The 24,111-nt window shown below is 33.0% G+C and overlaps 1 protein-coding gene and 1 long non-coding RNA gene across 3 annotated transcripts in view; both read right to left on the bottom strand.

Annotated features, from left to right (window-relative positions):
- Nucleotides 1-2,492: 2,492 nt before the first annotated feature.
- LOC115211706 (Down syndrome cell adhesion molecule) overlaps nt 2,493-24,111 on the bottom strand; it is a 292,593-nt gene continuing 270,974 nt past the window's right edge. Inside the window, exons 35-41 of one of the 2 annotated variants that reach the window (XM_036503303.1) lie at nt 22,291-22,427; nt 19,370-19,472; nt 16,905-17,156; nt 9,619-9,778; nt 8,166-8,380; nt 5,777-5,933; nt 2,493-4,639 (exon numbers count right to left, since the gene is read on the bottom strand). In XM_036503303.1, coding sequence (XP_036359196.1) covers nt 4,567-4,639; nt 5,777-5,933; nt 8,166-8,380; nt 9,619-9,778; nt 16,905-17,156; nt 19,370-19,472; nt 22,291-22,427 — 1,097 coding nt within the window. In that variant the 3' untranslated portion in view covers nt 2,493-4,566. Of the gene's footprint in view, nt 4,640-5,776; nt 5,934-8,165; nt 8,381-9,618; nt 9,779-16,904; nt 17,160-19,369; nt 19,473-22,290; nt 22,428-24,111 lie in introns of both variants that reach the window. The other variant, XM_036503304.1, reaches the window with a different exon arrangement.
- Nucleotides 22,434-24,111, bottom strand: part of LOC118763614 — a 7,051-nt gene continuing 5,373 nt past the window's right edge. The window contains exon 3 of the long non-coding RNA XR_004999375.1: nt 22,434-22,754. This is a non-coding gene — a long non-coding RNA (uncharacterized LOC118763614). The remainder of the gene's footprint in view (nt 22,755-24,111) is intronic.

Here is a 24,111-nt window from a genome sequence, read left to right as displayed (position 1 = left end):
TAACGACTTCTCTAGAAAATGGACAAAATTTGGCATCGTGGTGTTATCAGGTACATTCATGCATTAGGGGTTGACGCTCCAGGTTCATCAATAGAGAAACAATGGGTAACTGAATTTAGAAGTGACGGGAGAGTCTTGAAGATGACCCAACATCTGGACGTCCTGCAAATGCCATCGCCGCGGAAAATTGCGTTTACCACATGCTGATAGATGACAGGCGATTGACTATAGATCAAATAACTAACGCTGTTAGCATGTTCTGTGAGAGAGTTGAAAATATTTTGCAGAATGAACTTGGTTTCTTATTTCTTTATTGCCCACAAGGGGTTAAACACAGAGGGGTCAAACAAGGACAGACAAAGGAATTAAGTCGATTACATCAACCCCAGTGCGTAACTGGTACTTAATTTGTCGGCCTCCGCGGAATTTGAACTCAGAACGTAACAGCAGACGTAATACCGCTAAGCATTTCACTTGACGTGCTAACGTTTCTGCCAGCTCGTCGCAGAACAAGGTTTCTGCCCGGTGGGTGTCACATGTTTTGACACTTGACCAAAAGCACACCAGGCTATATCTGTCATTGTTTGAAGCAGATCCAGCTAGTTCACTTAAATGTCTCCTAATTCAGAAACTGGTCTCGCCAGATGACCGTATAGACTTATATGTGTGTGAGTGGGCAAACAAAAGTAAGAGACATTCAGCACATTTGGTAGGAATTACATATATTAATCGGTCTCCTGTTTGGTTCTTGTGATGGGTCTACGAAACTTAAGTTGCATGGGGGACGAATGCAACTGTTATCAAATAAGGATAATATGAGGGTGTGTTGAAAAGGTCTCGCGAAAGGCCTGGCTGGAGGACCAACCTTCAGGGTTTAGAAATACTGAAGGACTGCTGTAATGAATGTGTGAATCTGAGAGGGGAATATGTTGAATAAAATCATAATTAACTAATCCTCCTCTATTTTCTTTTACCAAAAGATATAAACTTTTCGGCGCCCCCCTCTTGTGTGTGTGTGCGCGCGTCATATCTGTCATTTCTTCTGTTAGACGTCTGGTTTAACAGAAATTTTTCTCATCAGAGGAGAACCAAAGCACGTATTCGTGACAGTTTTTAACTTCGTTAATGTTGTGGTGAGAGTCGCAACAACTCCTGCGAGAATAAACTTAGACCTAACGAATATAACTAGTAGCGGTGTGAGTGAGAGACAGAGAGAGTAGGTGCTAATCGCAGGAAGTCGTAAGGTGTCCTTTTGGTAGTTTGTCGGAATTTCGTTTGTTGGTTCGGGTATAGTTCGTGGAGAGTTTTGGGGATTGTTACGTTGTTGTTATCCTGCTTCGTTATATATTTTATTGTTAGAATACGGTTATAGTGTAAACGAGTACCGTCATAACTATTTATGACGGTACTCGTTTACACTATAACCGTCACAGAACATGCTAACAGCGTTAGTTATTTGATCTATAGTCAATCGCCTGTCATCTATCAGCATGTGGTAAACGCAATTTTCCGCGGCGATGGCATTTGCAGGACGTCCAGATGTTGGGTCATCTTCATATTTCTAAATTTAAAATCCTTAGAAAAGAACGAATGATAGCTGAAAATCTAATCTAATTTTTGAAAAAAATGTACCAAATTGTGATTATGAACGAATATCACTGCAAAAGACACAAGCATTTTTCCATCACCCACCTACTCTTGGAAACGATCTTTTAACCCAGTTTACTAAAATTTATATTTAAAGTGTAAACCGTTTTGTTTTACTCTATATACGTGTCTGTGTGTAGGACGATTTTCAGAAATACGATTGGGATACGTTTGCTACTGGCAACCAAGTAAGCTAATATGAGATGTACATGGCAGAAACATCAAAGAAGTCCCACCGAACTCCATTTGTGCGGGGGTTCATGAATGCATAATTGGCGACGAGTAACTACGTTACACTAATAAAGTAACGCTTGAGACTTACCAAACTGTTTTCCCGTTCTTTCAGACATGGATGGCACTCCTAAATACATACGACTTGTATCAAATGTACCAAATTCTGTTAGTCTGTTTTGACACCTGAAATCATTTACCACTGGCCCTCATTGATTTTTTTGGGGATCATCATCGATAAGTGTTTGAATCTGTTGAATGAATTGCGGTATCCCTATAATGACCAAACATTTAGAACATTCTTTTAGTCTTTGATACAGTTCAAATATTTCTACCAAAGGCCTCTAATTCTATTCGACCTTCGTGACTTCACAACATTTAGAAAGTTGGGAATTTCTAAACCGTTCTGTTCCATACATATGGCAACAATGACTGAATGTCTTTTTATTTCTTGTAGTGGCATTTCACTTGCCTATGTGGGATCTGAAAGAAATAAAAACCTTTTAGTTTGTTTGAATTGAATATAACGCAAATAAATCTTGCGTCCTATATTTACAGTTTCGTAAAAAGTAGATTTGAAAGAACCTGTTTTCAATTGAAAATGAGAACGAAAATTTACATTGTAAGTTTTGTATTCATCGAGCAACAATTATAAAAAATGATAGATTCTTGAAATCATGTGTGTAATACTGTATATTTTTGTGTTTTTCTACTTTGTACAAGCGTGTGGATATAAGAACCCAAATCTTAGTTGAGCTGGAATTCTTAAAACAAAATGTTTAACAAATGAATGAATAAATTAGTCCTGATTGTACTCATGAATCTTTTCTTTAGTTTATATGAAAATGTAAATATCACATTCAAATATGGCACAAGCGAGGTCTTGCTTAAATTCTGGTTCCGAATTTAGCAGAAGCCTAAAGGTTGTTGTGGGTGGGGTAATAACATTTTGAATTGATTTCATTGGTTCACTGGCACTTATTTCATCGACCTCAGAATCAATGATAGGGATTATCGATCCTCGTGGAATTTGAGCAAAATCTTCGTAGAACGTCACTAAATATCATTACACATTTAGACTGTAGTTCTAATTGTTTAAGTTAATTCCATCAACAATTTGAAATGCTTAATAATTTTGAACAATGGTAGGTATTTATAGATAATGTACGGAGGTTTTTGGCATCGTATAAAGATTATGGTTTGTCAAGTTCCTCATCATGGATAAATACGACTGTGTCACGGACTTGGCTCTGCGATATTTGACAACTGCATTTCAATTAAACATTACAATTAGATGATTTAGCATTGGTGCATCATTGATTCTTTTTTCATTGATTCTGGTGGGATATCAGCTATGGTCAAGTTCGGTAGGAACTTTGGATGCCAATAAATAAAATGCAGATGAGCAGATATATTAGGGAGCATTTAGTCTGTAAAATTACCATCTTGGCCATCTACAAAGCATTATTATTAACAAGATTAATGATTTATAACAGAGGCACAGAGCCACACATTTCAACGGGAAATTTGAACCCCACTAATGATTGACTGACTTACTTTTTTTTATCCCGGAATGATAAAAAAGAAAAGTAGTCTCCAGCAGGATTTGAACTCAGAGCAGGGGAGATAGTTTCATCCGGACTTCACTGATTATACTATCCACTCCCTTAATTAAAAAAATAATAATTCACTTTTCATCTAGGAAAATAGAATTTTTGCTACGAAAAACATCGTTTACTAAACTTTTTGCCCTAGTATAACATACGAACAAATTCCATTTAAAAAAATGGCATTCAGGCCTCAAACTTCAACGGATGGTTACGGTAGATTAAACTGATCCCAACTGTACTGAATGGCTGCTTAATTTACGATTCTTAGAGAAATGAAACGCGAAGTCCGTGTCAGCGGGAATTGAAATTCAGGATGCAAAGGGATGAACAGGACAGCTCAAAGCAGTCAACCGTTTGTGCCAAAGTTATTTTTTTTTTATAAGAAGTTTCTATATGATATCGATTTGTCCATTAATCTTGGTCATAAAAAAATAAAATGAAATGAAATGAAATAAATAAGAGCGTCCAAAAGTTCTTGTTAGGCTTGGTATTTTCTTTGACACATTAAAAAAATTATGTTCATTGGTTGATGATTTCTCTCTAAATGATTTCTCAGTGTTTTGTCTGCCTTCGCCATTCACCCCCTTTTATATGTATACTCCATTGCAGCAGAAGCATTTTATTCTTTGGTGCGCACACTTTTTCAATCTTTAACGGAGAATAGAACAACGCAAACGAGAACGTTGTAGATAAGATGAAATCTTTCGCTAATCACATATTCCTAATAGAGGGGATTATATTAAATATTTGGTGGGGTGGGATTTGGGCTTATTCGATTTTTATTTCTTGAATTTCATTGTAGTTCTATATGTTTTGTTGATGATGCTAGAAATAATCGGTGGACATCGGATATAGTGATTATGCGAAAATTAAACCGTGTGCTTCGGTGGTAGAGTTGGTTTTAATAATTATATATATATATATATATATATATAATATATATATATATATATATGTACATGTGTGTGTGTATGTGTGTGTGTGTGTATGTGTGTATTACAACGAGGTATTTATATTACATATACAAGCTTCCACTGTCAATGTTATACAATTGTATAGTTAGCGGTATAATTGGTGTTTAGTCTTCGAGTGTTATTCTGGAAGGTGATTCAGGGGGTAAGAGTCCAGGATCTTTGACTGGTCGGTAGTGTCTGAAAGATAAAATAGAAATGTAAGAATTCACTCACACGTATATTTATATATATATATATATATATATATATGTACAAGCACATGTAAATATGTACAATGCAAACATACACAGACACATTCTCACACTTGCATATATATATATATATATATATATATATATATATATATATATATATATATATATGTGCGTGCGTGCGTGTGTGTGTGTGTGTGTGTGTGTGTGTGAGCATCAATAAACATTTATCTAAATAGACATATTAAAACATACATACCACCCTGCCTACATATATCTATCCGTACACTCTCTCCCCACCTCTTATACATTATTACTGCATATCCCTATATATCCCTATATATGTGCATGAATAAATAGGCATATCTAAGCACATATACGTTTAGAGTAATTCATATTTAAATAAAAGTAAGTATAGTAAAGTATTCAAATACTCAAGCTCGTACACATGGTTGGGCGCAGAATACGTTCACATCATGAGATGCTCGCAGTGAAGAGAATTTAAATGATATCATGTCTATCTATCATATAAAACTTTGAATATCCCACCTGTTTTCTGCTTATTATTTCTTTATCAAGCAACATACACACACATACACACACGCGCACGCGCCCACTTACGCATTTTTTAGTGTGTGTGCATATATATATTCATACCTAAATTTATATAAGTACTGATATATGAACTCGTTCACTTGTATACATTGATGGCTAGATTGTTTATCTATCTATCTATCTATCTATCTATCTAATCTCTCTCTCTCTCTCTCTCTCTCTCTCTCTCTCTATATATATATATATATGTATATATCTCGCTCAATGAATATGGTTAATAACTAGAAACATATTGTTATATTTCGAGATGGTAATTTTTGTTTCTAAATAAACATACGCACTATATATTAGCGCTTCAATTCAGCTTATTTTTGTTCTTATTTTAGTGTCCTTTGTCTGGAAATCTTTCGTCGCATATCCTGTGACGTCTTCGACTACTGAGACACGTGTGATAGAGAATCACCGGAGAGGTCACAGGATGTGTGACGAAAGATTTTCAGAATTTTGCAAAACAAATACATAAATGTAACTAGAAACATGAATATCTTTAAGCATCTAATTAATATACCTGTCGAGTATACTGATGTTATCCTGTTCAATTGTCGGACTTATCGTCTGTGCTTGGTTTAGTGTCATAACTAAAGGTTTACATTCCTCAGTACCCGGAATATCAAGGTTGACATCATATCGCATCCTTGAGTGGGGTGTATTGCGACCATTCTGGGCTAGAAAATAAAATTCAAACAAAAATAATTTGTAAATAATTGTTTTAAGATAATTTTCAGAATATGAAAATGATTATTACGCATTTCTAGATTACTACATGTAGAAATTATTAAAATAATGCATGCAATTTTCTACTAAATAATCTTATTAGTTCAAATTATTTGACATTCACCCTATTAGTAAGTCCAATTTTGTTTATATGAATATCGTTTGTTAGTGAGTAACCTAAACAGTTCTTTCACTATTTCTTGGGCAACTACTGAGAAGTTCAGTTTTCGTTAAGGAGTTTTTATAATGTAGAAACACCTTCAGAGTAGTCTCCCGTACTTGTTGAAATAATATAGAATTTGCAGCTTAGCGATAGCTATAATGTTATCATTTCCTCATCGCATTAGTATTTCTAATGAAAGTATTTATGTCTATTATATTGGATATGCAAACACTAGCTTCATTTATATTTTATATACTTGAGTATATAACCCTAGTGATTTATTTTGTAAATTATTGCCGTATTTTAGATAACAGTGAAGTATATTTCCACGGAAAGTTAAATAATATTAAAGCATGTATGTTATATACTTCGATCAACGTTTTGAGATAACCTAAAATACCTGATTTCCATGTGAAATTATTGCATTTTTATGCTGCTTATAATTTACATTTGTTGAATGCATACAAATATCTTAACACTAAAGAGAAATATGTCACTTGAATACGATGGATATAGTTATGTCAGAGAGGGTAATTCTAAATATTATGACAGACTGCAATAAAAGTGAGACATCTGTGACGATATCTCAATTAGAAATACATTTCATTCTTGTTAATGAAATATTCCTCCATAATGTTGATTCATGTCATAATAGATAAGGATAAAAATTGGCATATGTATAGAAAATGATGTACAGATGTTAGTTTAAAATGTGGCATCAGTTATATGTATAGTGAATATAAGTAATAAAAAAAAAAACAGACTAGAGTTTAGAAAGAAAAAAATTAGATTTGATGGGCAATTGTGGAAAAGCACAATCAAGATAGAGCTAGAGAAAATTACTCGAGGCAAGAACTCGATCGAAACAGTGTTAAAAGGATTCATCTAATGCAGAAATGTTAAAGAGAGTGACATAATTTCGAGACCCACAAAACGATACCCAGTTACATTAAACACACTACTATGATAAAGTGTATCCTAAACTTCAATTACATTGGAAATATGGATATCAAGTCTCTAAAAAAAAGATAGTATTAATTTGAAAAGATACGAACAAGTTAGAATCCGATGGATCTGTATGAAACTTCTGCTCCAATGTCATTCTGTTGTCATTAACGGTGCGGCAGCTGTCATTAAGGAAATTAATGTAGACTTAACTGTGTAGTTATGTCTACTTCTGAACTAATTGTGCGTTATACTTGCAAATATACTACAGAGCATCCTATCGCCCACAACCTTGCTATTGAAATTTACCTGTTGGAAACAGTACAAACTAATTCGTGGAAGTGCTTCTGTTATTAGACTAAATCAATCGCTCTTTTGAGCAACTTTGGGTAACTTTAGCAGAATCTTCTCTGCAAGCGTTCAAACAAGGTATCCGGCGTTAGAAAAATATCGCTGAATAAATTTTATAGTAACAAACTATCATGCCAAGTGATTGGTGTTAACACTATCCATCTTTAAGAATTCTTATTAATAATCTGGAACACTTCATGAAGTCATACACTAAATCTACGAATATTTTATTATTAGTCAGTGAAATGAAAGATTATTTTTAGGGGGTGCTAATTTCAATGTGATATATAACAAGAAAGACACATTTTGTTGGGTATCTAGTCACTGTGTATATTTTGAATTTGTCTGAGCTACAGTGAAGATCTATAAAGCATTCTATAAAACATTCGCAGTTTGAGATTACTAAAACACACACACACACACACACACACACACACACACCACACACACACACACACACACACACACACACACACATGCCTGAACTCAAATGCCTAGTTTGGTTTGTAGCTTTATTCTCCCTTAAAAAAAAACATAAAAACTGAAGTACTCTCCGTAGAAACTTAAATGTACGACCCCCACCCCTCGCCCAGTATAGGAGAATACAGAATTCCAAATTTATTTTATTCCATTGCACCACCGTGGTTCACTGAGTTATCCGAAAACTGTTTGTAAATTCCTTTTTCCTGTTTTTTTCCTTTTTCTTTTTCTTTTCTTGTCTTACCATTGTTTCTAAAAAATATAGGACTTCGTATACTGGTTCTGGATTTATTCAGAAGGTTATCTGCATCTAATTCTACATCGGAACAAGGATGTGTGTCACAAGTATAAGGATTATAACTCTCTACTGGACTTCCAGGTTTAGGATAATCTCTCTCACAGAAAGCATATGTCACCTCCTCGCTGTTAGTACTGGTTGTACTTGTGCGGCTGTGTGTCCTGAAGGGTTAGAAAGAGTGCAAGCAGTTTGTACAGAAGAATTAGTAGAGAAAATACAGAAGAAGCAATAATAGCAGAAGCAGAAGCCTACATTTTATAATAATGGATTTATTATAAACAATAGTGCTATACTTTAAACCCAATACGATAATGTTTCGTTTCACTGTTGTCACATATACGATCTTTAGCAAGAAGGTTATCGTTAAAAAGCATTTCACTTAAATATTGGGAGCTTTTTCGTACAAATTTTATTCAAAATAATTTATAATAGTCAATTTAAAACTTGTTCTTGAAATCAGAAATAACATCTTCTCCTTTCTCGTATGTCATTTTAATAAGTGTTCACATGGTGAAAATATTAAACATTCTTTTTTCGCTATTTCTCAAATCAGACTTCACATCTCATGGAACTAAGGTAAACGTAAATACAACGAGAAATATTTCTTTTAGAATTTCCTATTACAGAACTGTACCAAATCCAAATCAAAATAACGATTATTGTGTAATTTAATCAATATTCCAAAATGGCATTGTATTGATATGTCTGTCTGTCTCTCTCTATATATATACACATATATATACATATATATATATATACAACATAAATATACATATATATATATATATATATACACATATATATATATATACATATATATACACATATTCATATGTATACGCATATATACACATATATATGCACATACACATGTCATGTGTACCATGTATGCTTATATATATATATATATACATATATATACACACATATATATATATATATATATATATATCTGTGTGTGTGTGTGTGTGTGTACTTTGGCCGTATCTAATATGTTCTCCAGTATATTCATCTGATAGTGAATGGTGAATTTCCAACATTCAATGACAATGCACATCTTAGAGTGTTACCATCTTTATATGGAAGGACCATTGAATTCTTGCTATGGGAAAAGGTGAAGTGGCCATTACTTGTATTTAATGATGTACATTTTGACTGAACTGAGATAGGATGTGACAGTTATTATACGTCATAAACGGATTAGTATAATTTCTTAGCTTATTTCTGCGCGCTTACCTTATTATATCTGTATGTGTTTATGTCCGTGATTGGGCGCGTTTTTGTGAATACATATAATGACTGACGATTTTTGTGAATTGTACTATGTGAATATCTAGAATAAGGTGTAATGTTGACATTCGTCTACAGAGAAATGCATTGAAAACCATGGCCATCTTACCTAGGAATGATTCCTAGATTTCGTTTACTCACAACCTGACCCTTCTGTTTCCCCTTGTGCCGTCCCCTGATACGACGCGGTGGACTGCGTTCCCTTGTGTGCGCCATCTCACATTCTGTTGTATCACTCTCAGCATCAAATTCTTTAAGGTGCCGACGTTCTGTATAAATGAAAGACAATGCTGAGAGCCATCTACATTTACAGTGGTAGATGATAAGGTCTATGGTAGTGTTGATAATGAGGATGATAATGGGTGATAATGATGAAAATGACCACGATAATTTTCACGATGAAGTCGACTAAATGTAACCAGATCATCATTATTTTCAACATAATCGTGTAGTGATAATGATGTTTGAGGGAGGAAACGGAAAATGTGAGGAAAAAGGAAAATAATAAATCATGAAATGTAAACACAACACAATTACGTGCCATAGATTATTTTCATCCTTTAATATACGTAATTCGCCTTTTTTAGGGACAAACCCAAGTCGACTATACCGACTGGCTGAACATAACTTTTAAGTTCAAGACAGCTATAGAGATTTGGTTATATTTCTGATCAGACTCCTTTATACTATAAACCCAAACCTACTTAAACAGACATTGGAACTTCAAGAGAAATTTGCTGGTGAGAGACCGGCTTTTACTCAGAGTGAAGATTTGATTTCGATCCATAGTCATAATTAACTGCTGGTATCATGGACTCAAGAGGTACGTAGAATGATTAATTTCATTGAATTAAACTTACAGAAAAGTGTTTTGAGCGACTGAAACGGCAAAGCACTGGATTAATACTTTATTGGTTTAGGTTTATGAATTTCCATATTAATATTATGTTTCATTCCAACTCAGTTCAACGAAGCTGGATATATCAATTATATAACCTTTCTATTAACAATTTATCTCGACCTAACGAGAAGGTATGTATGTAGTCACTCAATGTACTCAAAATAGTCAAATTACCTTAAATTATACCGTACCATCTTAGAAGATGAGGGACACATTAGACAATGCAGTCTTAGAAATATTAAAATTCAAGCTGGAACGTCCTTTTAATTAGTCTGTCGAAATCATACTCATATGAGGATGAGCAACAACAATTTCTCTTATCAAAATATTCCAATACAAATCTTCGTAAAGACAATCTTTGTATCTAAATACCACGACACACCCTCCTTGATGTAGAATTATTTGGTATTTCATTTCTATTTGTGATTTGTTTTTCAAGAGTCACCTTGATGGTGCAGAGGAACCCAAGTGAAATAGCATCTCTCCTCTGTGATGCCCACAAGCGGTTCAGAAATCTTCAACTCTCTTTGTACTAATCCTTACCTTCTCCTTTCCAAAGCTCTACAAGCTACTCACCGACTTAAAAATATATATATAACTACTTCAAAGACACCACTATAGACTCACATGCAAAGCCTTTCAACTTCACTTTATACGTAGCAACTACACTAGAAACAACACAAATCACTGGAAGGAAACTATCAAATATATATCCAGTATGCAACCGAATAAATAAAATGTCAGTAATTTTCAGTAATTTCCTTTTAGATTGTATCTGCACAACCTTACTTCACTAGAACACCTCAAAACACACGCAACCTCATATAGAAATGACATCAGTGTCACATTTTCAATTCAAACTTTATATAAAAAGATGCACAGCTTCTCCAGTTCCATATCAACCACTTAGAAAATCTACTTCAAAACAGTAGATATACAATAGCAGTTGTCCAATGCTACATCTACTTTTTATCAGCATTTCTTCAGAACTTAAAGTATAACAGACTATCGAGTTGCACGAAATTACCCACTGCATGCACAAAACCACTTTGCATTACATACTATATCTCTATAATATTCTAGCAACGAAGCAAAATGACATACAGACATGCTTAAAACTCTCACATGTACATTTGTCAGAATAATCAACATTATTGTACAAACAATACACTTGATCCATCATAGTTTATTCCTGTTCTACCTGAGCCTACAATATCTTCGCAACAAATGATAAACTAAAAATAACACAGAACAGCATATTGAACATCCTCACAAAGTACGCATAGGCCACGCACGGAGACCATATGAACAATGAGCAAAAATAAAAAAAAATCCAAAGCCAAGTGAAGTTAAATAACAATAGATATGTTTTCCAATTTACTATTACCAGAGCTATTCTTGGGTAAATTTGAGTCAGTAATTGCCAATATATAATGTTTGCCATATCAGCTATAATTTTGGACATTTAGTAAATCCTTTAATATTTTCATATATATATATACAATCGTAAGCTGAAATTAGGTACTTAGCTGATGAAGTTTTGCTAATATGAAGGATATTAGTTGAAACAGTCAGTTCAAGTGGGTATATCCGAACCTAGAATCAACAAGAAGACATGTTCCACATTCAAATGAGGAACTTGTTCCATCTTTCAACCATCTTCTATAACTCGTAGATGACGTTGAAGAATCAGTTACATATGATGTCATTAAACGTAACAAAAATGTGGAAAATGACAGAGAATTTTAGGGATCTTCATCAATTGCACAATGTTTTAATCAGCTTGAACTGAGTGACTTCATCCAGGACCTAATTTATTTCAAAGAATCTTCACATTACTAGCCACCACAATGAAGTAAAACAGTTAACTTCATCTGGAAACTAATAAAGCATTTCCTGTCATTCTCTAAGGAGAGGAACTTGGTGATATGCAATATTGCCTAAGATATTGTTAGGAAAATAGGTGTATCAGAATACATTCTAAGTAAATGGCAACGTTTTATTGATTGCTCTAAGAGGACTTGAAATGTTTCCTTTTATACAAAAGCAACAAATGTGGCTCAGTTCCAATTAGCCAATCTACCACTTTCAAATAGGATTACGAGACAATCAGTCTAGCATTGTAGAAAATGACATCTTAAGATTATCAAGAGATAGTTTAATGTAAACATGGTGGAGTTTTTTCTTGGTCAGCAAAGTGACTGCATGGAATATACGTGTTTCTTATTTCTATGGATCTGTTGAGCCGAAGATGACCATCAGATATGAAATGGCAGAACCCTGCGTGAAGATGTGGTAGACGCAAACAAAGATGTTATCAATAAACCTTTAGCTGACAGAGAATAAAACATCTTGCTAACTCTATGCATCTTCTGTGAATCTTCTTTGTATGGTTGCCTGATAAGATAAGAAAAAGGTCCATATTTCTTAGACGCAATGGTCAACACTGAGCCTTGCACTTGATATTTGCTTGTTTGAGTTATTACAAAATTTCTTGGGAATGGTAAGACAGTTAATTTCTCTGAATTAGTAAGGGGAATGTTTTTCATACTTGGCTGTAGTATGAACATCAAAACTCTATGGTCTCCACAATTACTTTGATTGTTTTTTCAGGAAAAGCTTGGGGATTATAGCGATGAGCAAATACAAAGGTTTCGTCAGGATGCAAAACAATGGAAGTGGGTTAGGTAACAGTGAAGCTGGGATGCACACAAGACAGCAGACTACAGCTGTGTTCTGATAAATTCTGCTCTAGAAAGATCTACAGATGTAGTTTCTTGTGTGCTGAATGGCCGATCAGTATATGCCCTGTTTACTTCAGAGATACATTTATTATAAAACACTGTTACAGTGCACTATAAGCTTTTGTGCTACATACCGATTTAATAATACGTGTTGGCTTTATTAGTATTAAGTGAATTAATATTTTTAATATATTAGCAGCATTAATACTACTTCCTACTTTCAAATAATTGTCAAATACCACACAATGAATTCATTAATATAATATTTAAAGAGCTGATACGGCAATTCTGATTCTATTGTTTGAAACCAGTGCACCAAATGCCCAAGGATAGGTTTTAATACTAAGACATCAAAAAGTGTATTGACCAATGAGAGAATTAGAGCTTGCAAGTGTTTCATTACCTAGAGGTGCTAAATAAAATTGTTACTCTTACAGGCTTGCAAAATGCAACAGCAATCTAATGAATTATATTATTATTATTATTATTATTATTGTTATTATTATTGTTATTATTATTATTATTATTATTATTATTGAAGGCGGCGAGCAGGCAGAAACTTTAGCACACCGGGTGATATGCTTAGTGGCATTTTGTCTATCTTCTGAGTTCAAGTTCCGCCGTGATCGATTTGCCTTTCATCCTTTCAGGGTCGATAAGATAAATAGCCGTTACTTAAGATAAGTACCAGTTACTGGGGTCGATGTAATCGACTTAATCCGTTCCCCCAAATTTGAGGCCTTGTGCTTCCAGTAGAAAGGATTACTATTATTATTATTATTATTATTATTATTATTATTATTGAGTGAGAGAGCAGCACACACCATCAAAGGTACAAATATACGAAGGTACAAATATACCAATCATGACTACCCGTCTGATAAGCGTATTCCAGGCACATGTATCACACTCCTATGTGCGCAACATGGTGACCTCATATCAAGATAAACAACACATGACGTTGCAGGTAGTCCCCGTCAGTATTTTGTTCCAGTAGCTACTTTCGTTCAAAAGGTCTCTGAATAAAGGTTGTTTAAGGATGTTGAACGAAACATCCATGTTTTCAAGGGTGAATTATTAAAACCCCAAAGAATCCAGAATCCATCTCAACACATAACTATAACGCTTCCTCACAACTCATGCTCGTACTCAGAGATGCACATATCGTCAGCCACTATGGGACACGCTCAACTGGTTAAAGTCAAGCAACTGACAAATTATTATTATTATTATTGAGTGAGAGAGCAGTGCATGCCATCAAAGTGACACTGGGGTAAAATATACGAAGTCCAGTATACCCATCATGACTACACGTCTGATAAGGGTACACTAGGCACATGTATCACAACCATATGTGCGCGACATGGTGATCTCTATTATTATTATTATTATTATTATTATTACTATTATTATTATTACTATTATTATTACTATTATTATTATTACTATTATTATTATTACTTATTATTATTATTATTACTATTAGTATTATTATTATTTATTACTATTATTATTATTATTACTATTATTATTATTATTATTATTATTACTATTATTATTACTATTATTATTACTATTATTATTATTATTATTATTTATTATTATTATTACTATTATTATTACTATTATTATTATTACATTATTATTATTACTATTAGTATTATTATTATTATTACTATATTATTATTACTATTATTATTATTATTACTATTATTATTATTATTATTATTACTATTATTATTATATTATTATTATTATTATATTATTATTATTATTATTATTATATTACTATTATTATATTATTATTACTATTATTATTATTATTACTATTATTATTATTATTACTTATTATTATTATATTATATTATTACTATTATTATACTATTATTATTATTACTATATTATTATTACTATTATTATTATTACTATTAGTATTATTATTATTTATTACTATTATTATTATTACTATTATTATTATTACTATTATTATTACTATTATTATTATTACTATTATTATTATTACTATTATTATTATTATACTATTATTATTATTACTATTATTATGATTATTTATTACTATTATTATTATTATTTATTACTATTATTATTATTATTACTATTATTATTATTATTACTATTATTATTATTACTATTATTATTATTATTATTATTACTATTATTATTATTATTATTACTATTACTACTACTATTATTATTATTATTGTTATTACTATTACTATTATTATTATTATTATTATTATTATTATCATTATGTAATGACGTGAGCCTGCTTTTTAAAGAGCTCCATGTTCTACTTTCTAGAGACAAAAGAAAAAAAACGCCCATAGAGTATGTGTGCTTAATTTTGAAAATAAATCATGTAAGATAACGCACAGAAAATGAGTTGAAATAATTTCACATTTACTTCGGTTAGCGATTAATTGCTCAAAGAACATTAATTAGTGATTAATTGTTCAAAGAACAATTTCAAGGAACATTGATAAAACATTCCTGTTTGCTGTAGGTCAACTTTGATTTCAAATACGACGACACACTGTTAAAGATACCAACAAAAAAAAGTGCAGATAATGTCCCCATTAACACTTTATTTAATTGCTTACGTAAGGCTGATATGCCTGAAGATGTCCTCAAGCAAGAGAACGTGTGAGAAAAGTCCGTTGAACTTACACAAGATTCTTTTCTACTGTAGGCACAAGACCCGAAATTTTAGAAGAGGATTCCAGTCGATTAGATCGACCCCAGTGCGTAACTGGTACTTAATTTATCAACCCAGTAAGGATGAAAGGCAAAGTCGACCTCGGCGGAATTTGAACTCAGAACGTAAAACCAGACGAAATACTGCTAAGCATTTTGCTCAGCGTGCTAACGTTTCTGCCAGAGATTAAAGCTGAGGTGTTAAACCCCAATGACAGATTAAGTCTACTACACAAATAGGCCATGGATAGATTGAACTCCGCATCCATGGAGAAAAGTCAAACATTGATAGGTATCCAAACCCAAACTGTCGATTCTATTAGTTCATCGTCCCAAACTGGCAAAGAATGAAAAGCAAAGTTGATCTCCGTGGGATTTGAAATAATTTCCGTTACTGGGATTGTAGTAGGTACAGTTTTAAACGTAGTAAGGCTAATTTGGATAGTAGCTATATTAAAATATATATGTTTATCAGCCACAAAGATAGAAAGACATGTGACAACTGTTGTTATGGTTTTCCTGAATGTAGTAAGATCAAAAAGAACATCACCATTAGCAGAAACAATTAAAACAGCAGCAGCAGCAGTGAAGCAATAGCAGTAGAAACCACAGAAATAGGAAGTAGCATGAAAGTGAGTGTAAAAATCCTCGAATAGGAGTAGAAAGGGTGCAAAAAGCTGTTGATTAGTGATTATAAAGCGTATATTCCGTGCAAAAGACACAAGGAAGGTGACACAAGCGTGTGATTGTATGTTTAATTCATTATGCATTTCTGTATCAAGAGACCAGTTACTTTTGACTGTCTTACTTTCATCAATATCATTATTTTTCAATTGATTATTTCGAAGGCAAATATCTTCAACGAAGAAAAACATGAATGGGATTTCTTTGTTCTATGTTAAGATACTTAACAAGAATCTCACAAAAAAGAAACAAAAATCTGATTGCACTGTCACAATAAGTTTCACATCTTATTCTTATCTTATTCTTATCTTTTATATAAGAAAAAGTATTGAATGAAATTTAAATATTTACGTTCATATGGCGGTACTTCACACGAAGCCTCACGACGCTCATCTGGTTTTGGTGGTGATTGTGTGAATTCTCGGATTCCTGGTTCTGTAGCACTGGAGCTATCTGTTGGCTGAGAACTAAAATCCGGATGAGTTTCATACACAATCGGTTGCGCTCTTTGGGTCCTCTTAGCGTTCTCGTAGGCTTCAAGAAGTTCGTCTCTGCTGGACGAAACTGTTGTTACACTAGATATAACACTATGACGTTGGCCCCCTGGTGTTTCATGAAGAAAGAAGAAAATAGTTAATAATATAAATACAACTAGACATTCTTAACGTTTTGTGCATTATAACAGAAATGGTTATAGTATTGACAGAGTTAAATAATGTTTCAGAAATACATGCATGCATACACATACATTCATATATATATATATATATATATATATATATATATATATATAATATATATATATATATACACGTTTAAATATTTGTTGTGCAAGATTTTTTATGTGAAGTCGTGTGTTGAAACAGATATTGTTATATTTCGGAATGGTCATATTGCCAGTTTTGCCAATAAAAACACACGCACTATATATTTGGTGTTATTTTGCTTCAGTGTTATTTATTTTTTACATTAATCTTAATCTTATTTCGGCCAGAGTTCTTTCGTCACACTCCTGTGACCGCATCAGTGGTCCTTTGTTTTCTTCTTTCTTATTTGTGTCTCTCCTTACTAACCGTCAGCCATTTTGTATTTGTATTGTATGTCTTCATTTGCGCATGCTTATATCTCTATGTGCGTCTATGTTTATTTAGTGTGTGTATGTGGGGGGATGCCTGTTATATTTGTATCTTCTGTTTATATATGTTCATGTAATTTGTATTTTGTTTTTGTTGTTTTTGTCTATTCTTATTTTGTTCATGTGTTTACATCCACTCATTATAATCATTACATATGCTTGTATGTATGTATGTATGTATGTATGTATGTATGTATGTATGTATGTATGTATGTATGTATGCATGTATGTATGTATAACAACAATACTAGTAATAATAATAATAAATAGAATCGAAAAAAACACACACCACAACATATGACGATAGAGGATCCTGAAAACATAATAAATACACAGATAAATAAACTAATAGAAATAAATAACTATATATATGTATATATATATATATATATATATGTATGTATATATATATATTTTTTTTTGATTCGATTTATTATTATTATTACTAGTATTGTTGTTATACATACATACATACATACATACATACATACAAGCATATGTAATGATAATAATGAGTGGATGTAAACACATGAACAAAATAAGAATAAACAAAAACAACAAAAACAAAATACAAATTACATGAACATATATAAACAGAAGATACAAATATTACAGGCATCCCCCCACATACACGCACTAAATAAACATAGACGCACATAGAGATATAAGCATGCGCAAATGAAGACATACAATACAAATACAAAATGGCTGACGGTTAGTAAGGAGAGACACAAATAAGAAAGAAGAAAACAAAGGACCACTGATGCGGTCACAGGAGTGTGACGAAAGAACTCTGGCCGAAATAAGATTAAGATTAATGCAAAAAATAAATAACACTGAAGCAAAATAACACCAAATATATAGTGCGTGTGTTTTTATTGGCTAAACTGGCAATATGATCATTCCGAAATATAACAATATATATATATATATATACATGAAGCATATTTGCCACTTAAATGTGGCTAACCACTAAGGGTGGATGCTACTGTAGCTTGTAGACCCAGGAGAACATCTTCTCCAGCTGGCTATTGACACACTTTCTGTGCCCTATCAGTATTCGCAAAGGGCAGCCATCCTTCCCATCGTCGACCTAACGTGATACGCACGGACCCGGATTTCTGGGTATTTACCCGTCGTCAGCGCACGACAATCCCCGGTCTTTCATGCGAAGGGGTCCCTTTGCACACACACACACACACAAACACACACACACACACGTATATATATATATACAAGTATACATCTAAGTATATATCTGAGGTATTTATTTAAATTAAACACGTACAACTGTATGTCTATACACACACAAACATATATATATATATATACATATATAGGTGTATGTATTTAACTTTAAATAAGTGCTTTACTGTGTAAAAAGTTAGAGACTTGTGAAATTATAACAGAATAGATGGCGATACTGTGCGAAAAATGTTAACGGATTGAATTAAACAGAATTAAATTAAATGGCATATTTACGTTGTTACAGTTTTCGTTTCACGCTAGGAAATGCTTTTCCTCTATATCAAAGAATCAAGCATTAACAAGAGCGTGACGAAAATCCTAAAAGATGATAACGTAAATATCTTACGTTTTTGCGTAAAGAACGAAGAAACAAAACGACCCGACTTATGAAGAAAATATGTCGAGTGAAATGACATTAAGCTATTGGGTCTACCTTTATTTTCATAACCTTCCTTTTTCTTTCTCGGTGGTTTACAAAGAGATGATGAGTTCGGATATGGCATTCTTGGGCGCATCTTCAATGGTGGGCCACGTGTCTAGGGAAGAAAAAAAAAACATGTTATAAAGTTTATTCAGTCCATTTCGAAAGCATTTACAGTTTTAAAAGAGAAAGAGGAGTAAAAGTTATTCGAAGGAGATGCAAATATATACAATGTCATATCTTCGCTTTGTATTTTCTGTTGCTATTACGACTGACTGAATTGACAAGATTGTCTGAGGGTCGGGAATAATGCCTAGCAGAATTTATTCCAGCTCTTTATATTCTGAGAAGCTCCGATATTAACAAAACACTCCAAGTATGTTAAAGAAAAGAGCAATGCCTACTAAGTAGTATTTTTAAACTTTCACATGAAAATGGCTAAGTGGTATAAACACGCATCAAATATTGTACATGAGAAACATTTAACCACAGTCAGATTCAGACGGTCCAGAAAAGAAAACCGTTTTGTGTTATAAGGAAATTGTCACTACTTTGATAGTTAACACATTCCCTTCTAAGAAAACATTGCTAGATCGAGTGTGGTTGAAACTGTGAAAATAGAAGGATCTTGAAATTGAAAAAAATCCAGATGTGGAACATGACAACAAAGACAACAGTAACTGGAGTAGTGGACATTACAGCACAAAACATTTCCTAAAGAATCGCTGCTCAGTGCAATGGCATATACATAATCGCCACTGTAACATGTAAAACTCAACAGCCTACAAATTAATATAGCCTACAAATTAACATGGCCAAATCTACATAGATTAAACACTACATATTCATGAAACAAAACTAAAACTAATGACACCAATCACAGCACAAATTTCATCCAAAAAAGTAACAAAACTTCACCTGCACATACTGTATGCAAAGAAAGAAATATTGAAATACAGCCACAAGCAACAAATCAAACGTCGCAGCAAAACGAAACTGATGTAGTATATAAAATTAATGTTATATACAAATTTATGAGAATACTCCAGCAATAATAATGTTTTTCAATAAAATACAAAAAATGGATGCTAGCGTAAATCGAAATCTGTAATAAAATATCGAGTATAGGACTAGATTAATATCAGGAAGGACAACTGAAATGTAATGCAAAACGTTACAAAACAGATAAAGGAAAACAAGCAAACAAAACAAGAAAAACATCAATTTTCTTCCTTCGGGGATGATAATAAATAGAAAATAGAAGCGGCAGACAATTAGCAGGAGAACGGAGAAATGAGAAACAACATTTGAAATTGGAAGAAAACCTGAACAGGGAGGAAATTTGTGAAAAACATAATGGCAGCTCGAGCTAAGAAGCGCTGGGTTTAATGATGAAACTGATGGATTCTCAGTTTGGGCAGAGTATCACAGTTTTTCCAACAGAAACAACTAAAATAATGTGAAGAAGTAGAATAGATAAAATCAAATCAGGAGATATGGGGATGAAAATAAATAACTGTCAACCTCGTTTACAATTATGTTAGTCTTAGCTGACATTAAGGAAAATCGACAGCAAGAAGGCTGTACGTGTAAACATATAGAAAATGTCAGTAAATATTTTGATGTTTTTCTAGGAAGAGACAAGGAGATCTAGGCTAAAGTGTTTCATATTCTTGTCAATGACGACCACCATGGAAGAGCAATTCTCTTGATTAAAGTGTCGGACACCAAAAAAGTATCACTAAAACAAAAGAGATAATTCTGGAATTAAATGTAGCAGAAGGTAGGGACTAAATGTAGAACAGAAACTAATAGGTGCCTTGTGAATGATTAAAGAAAGACGTATTACAAAAATTCAGTAATTAGAAACATATACAATACTGAGATAATAGGAAAATAACACTACTATATGCTATACATTTAGAGTAATCTCATTACTAGAGAAAATATACTACCTATTTCTTTACTACCCACAAGGGGCTAAACACAGAGGGGACAAACAAAGACAGACAAACGCATTAAGTCGATTACATCGACTCCAGTGCGTAACTGGTACTTATTTAATCGACCCCGAAAAGATGAAAAGCAAAGTCGACCTCGGCGTAATTTAAACCCAGAACGTAACTGCAGACGAAATACTGTTAAATATTTCGTCCAGCGTGCTAACGTTTCTGCCAGCTCACCGCCCTTTGAGAAAATATACTACCAACAGGGGCATAGCTTTAGATTTGTCGGTCCTGAGTGGCAGTTACATTAGTCAGCCTTTTCTTTATATGTAACGTATATTCGACTACAGTGAACAGAGGTTTATATAGTGGATATCCTGTGCGCTCCGTACGTTCTTCATATCCCGTGTTACTCTACACGATACAAAATACTTCATGTGCCCAAGGCACTCAGAGCTACATTCGGTAGTACAGCGAAAGCATGAAAAAGATATGCCACAAACAATATCTAAATAAAAGTATGTTACACTAAAAATAAATACTTATAACTGAAAATATAAATAACAAGAGCACTCAGTGAACGCAAACCTCCGTCAAGGCAACACTAACGTCCTCTCAACGTCTAACCGGAGATGATTTTTAAAATGAGAATATCTGAAATAAGCTCGACTGCTCTCACAAACAAGAATACCAAAGATGATCCTGACCGCTCTCAAAAATTAAGTAAAAAAGAACATGGAAAATAATACAGACTGCTTGTCTTGTACCGGATTGATCCTAAAATCTAATCAGTTCGTGCCAGTCACGAAGCCAAACATCCATGAAAGTTTCATCCGAATTCATCCAGCGGTTCTTGAGATATCTTGTCCACGGATAAACACGGCTGAAAACAATACCTTCACCTTCGCTAAGATGGAGGTAATACTTTCAACAACAGTTAAATTAATAAATATATAAATAATTTTGAAATAATGAAGGATAACTAACCTGTCTTTGAGCAGCAGCCTTTTCTAAACCCACTGTATCCTCATCGGAAGATTGAGAGTTCGCATGAAGCCCTGGTTTTGATGGGTTGATAGTGATGCTTAGTTGATTAATGGTGGCATAAGGGTTTGTGTCGTCTACTAGACAGCGAAGAAATACAACGTTAAACATGTCACATATTAGGTATAATAAAAAGAATATGTAACAGTATTGATTATCAACGCATGCATAAAGACTTCAATATGTAATGACATTAAATTTCAAGTGATTTAGCCGTTCAAATGGAAATCAAAATTAATCCGTGAATTTAGTTCAGCAAGAGTTTAAATAAAGAGTTTCCAGCACTAGGTCACACTATACGTAAATGTTGCTTGTTAATCGCTATGATTTTCCTACATACCTGATTAAACATTGCCCATCTCATTTTGAAATTATATAAAAAAGAACGTATCTATTTATCTATCTATCTAATTTATTTTCCTTTGTTTCAGACATTGGACTGCAACCATGCTGGGGTACCACCTTGAAGGGTTTAATCCATCGAATCAACACTAGTACTGGTTTTTAAGTCATATACTTATACCCGCAAAGGGCCGTTAACAAACCAGCACCAGTAGTCTAGCTGTAGGTGAATAGAGCCTACACACACACACATACGTGTGACAGGCTTCAACACAGTTTCCCACTGCCAAATTCACTCACAAGGTATTGTTCAGCCCGAGGGTTACAGTAAAAGACAATTTCGCAAAGTGTCACTCTGAGAAACTGAACCACGCACTTCATTCCTTTTACAGGATTCCTTCAAAGGACTACTGACGTCTTGGCACACACCACGATTTATTTTTTCACCTATTTCATTTATCGAAACTATTCGTTAATTTCCGACGTCACGGAAGATAATGACTCAAACAAAGACATAAACGCTGTGAATGAAATAAGAATGTAAAAACAATCCTTCCATGCACATTTATTCATTTCATGTGTAGAAAGAGAGGCAGTCTCCTGAATAAGTACTTCACAGTGCGTTGACTTCTCCTCAGACGAGACCGATTCCGCATCATCTCCAATCACAATCAATAGTATAGAATATTCAGCTTATAAATACTTTCTTGGCTGGATATTGCTGGGCGTTTTGACAGCATGTATATACCCATGTAAACACACAAACACGCAGACAAACACACATACACACACATCTATCAATATATATGTATATATATATATATACATGCACTCAAGATAATATAGATACGAATATGTATAACTATAGCGAGGCTGAGTGTCAATGTCTGATTATATATGTATATATGAAGAAAGATATATGCGTGCATATACTTATAAACACACAAGCACTCATATATATATATATATATATATATATATATAAATATAATATATGCATGCATATATATACATACACGTGCATATATATACGCATATGCACGTACACATGCATATATGCATGAATGTATACATAAATACACATGTGTATATACATATATATATATATGTATATATATATATATATATATATATATGCATGTATATATATTCATACATGCATATATACATATATACGTTCATATATATAGATCCATGAATATATACATACATATATAGATATATATGCATATATATATACATGCATATATCCATATATATGCGTATATATATACGCGCATATATATATATATATATATACATGCACATATATATATGTATATATATGCGTATACGTGCACATATATATACATACATGCATATATACATATATATGCATATATGTATACACAAACATAACATATATACACACGCACGCATGAA

Source organism: Octopus sinensis, linkage group LG5, assembly GCF_006345805.1.
Source record: "Octopus sinensis linkage group LG5, ASM634580v1, whole genome shotgun sequence".
NCBI lineage: Eukaryota > Metazoa > Mollusca > Cephalopoda > Octopoda > Octopodidae > Octopus > Octopus sinensis.
The sequence above is the reverse complement of the archived record's forward strand: the minus strand, read 5'-3'. Positions and strand labels throughout refer to the sequence as shown.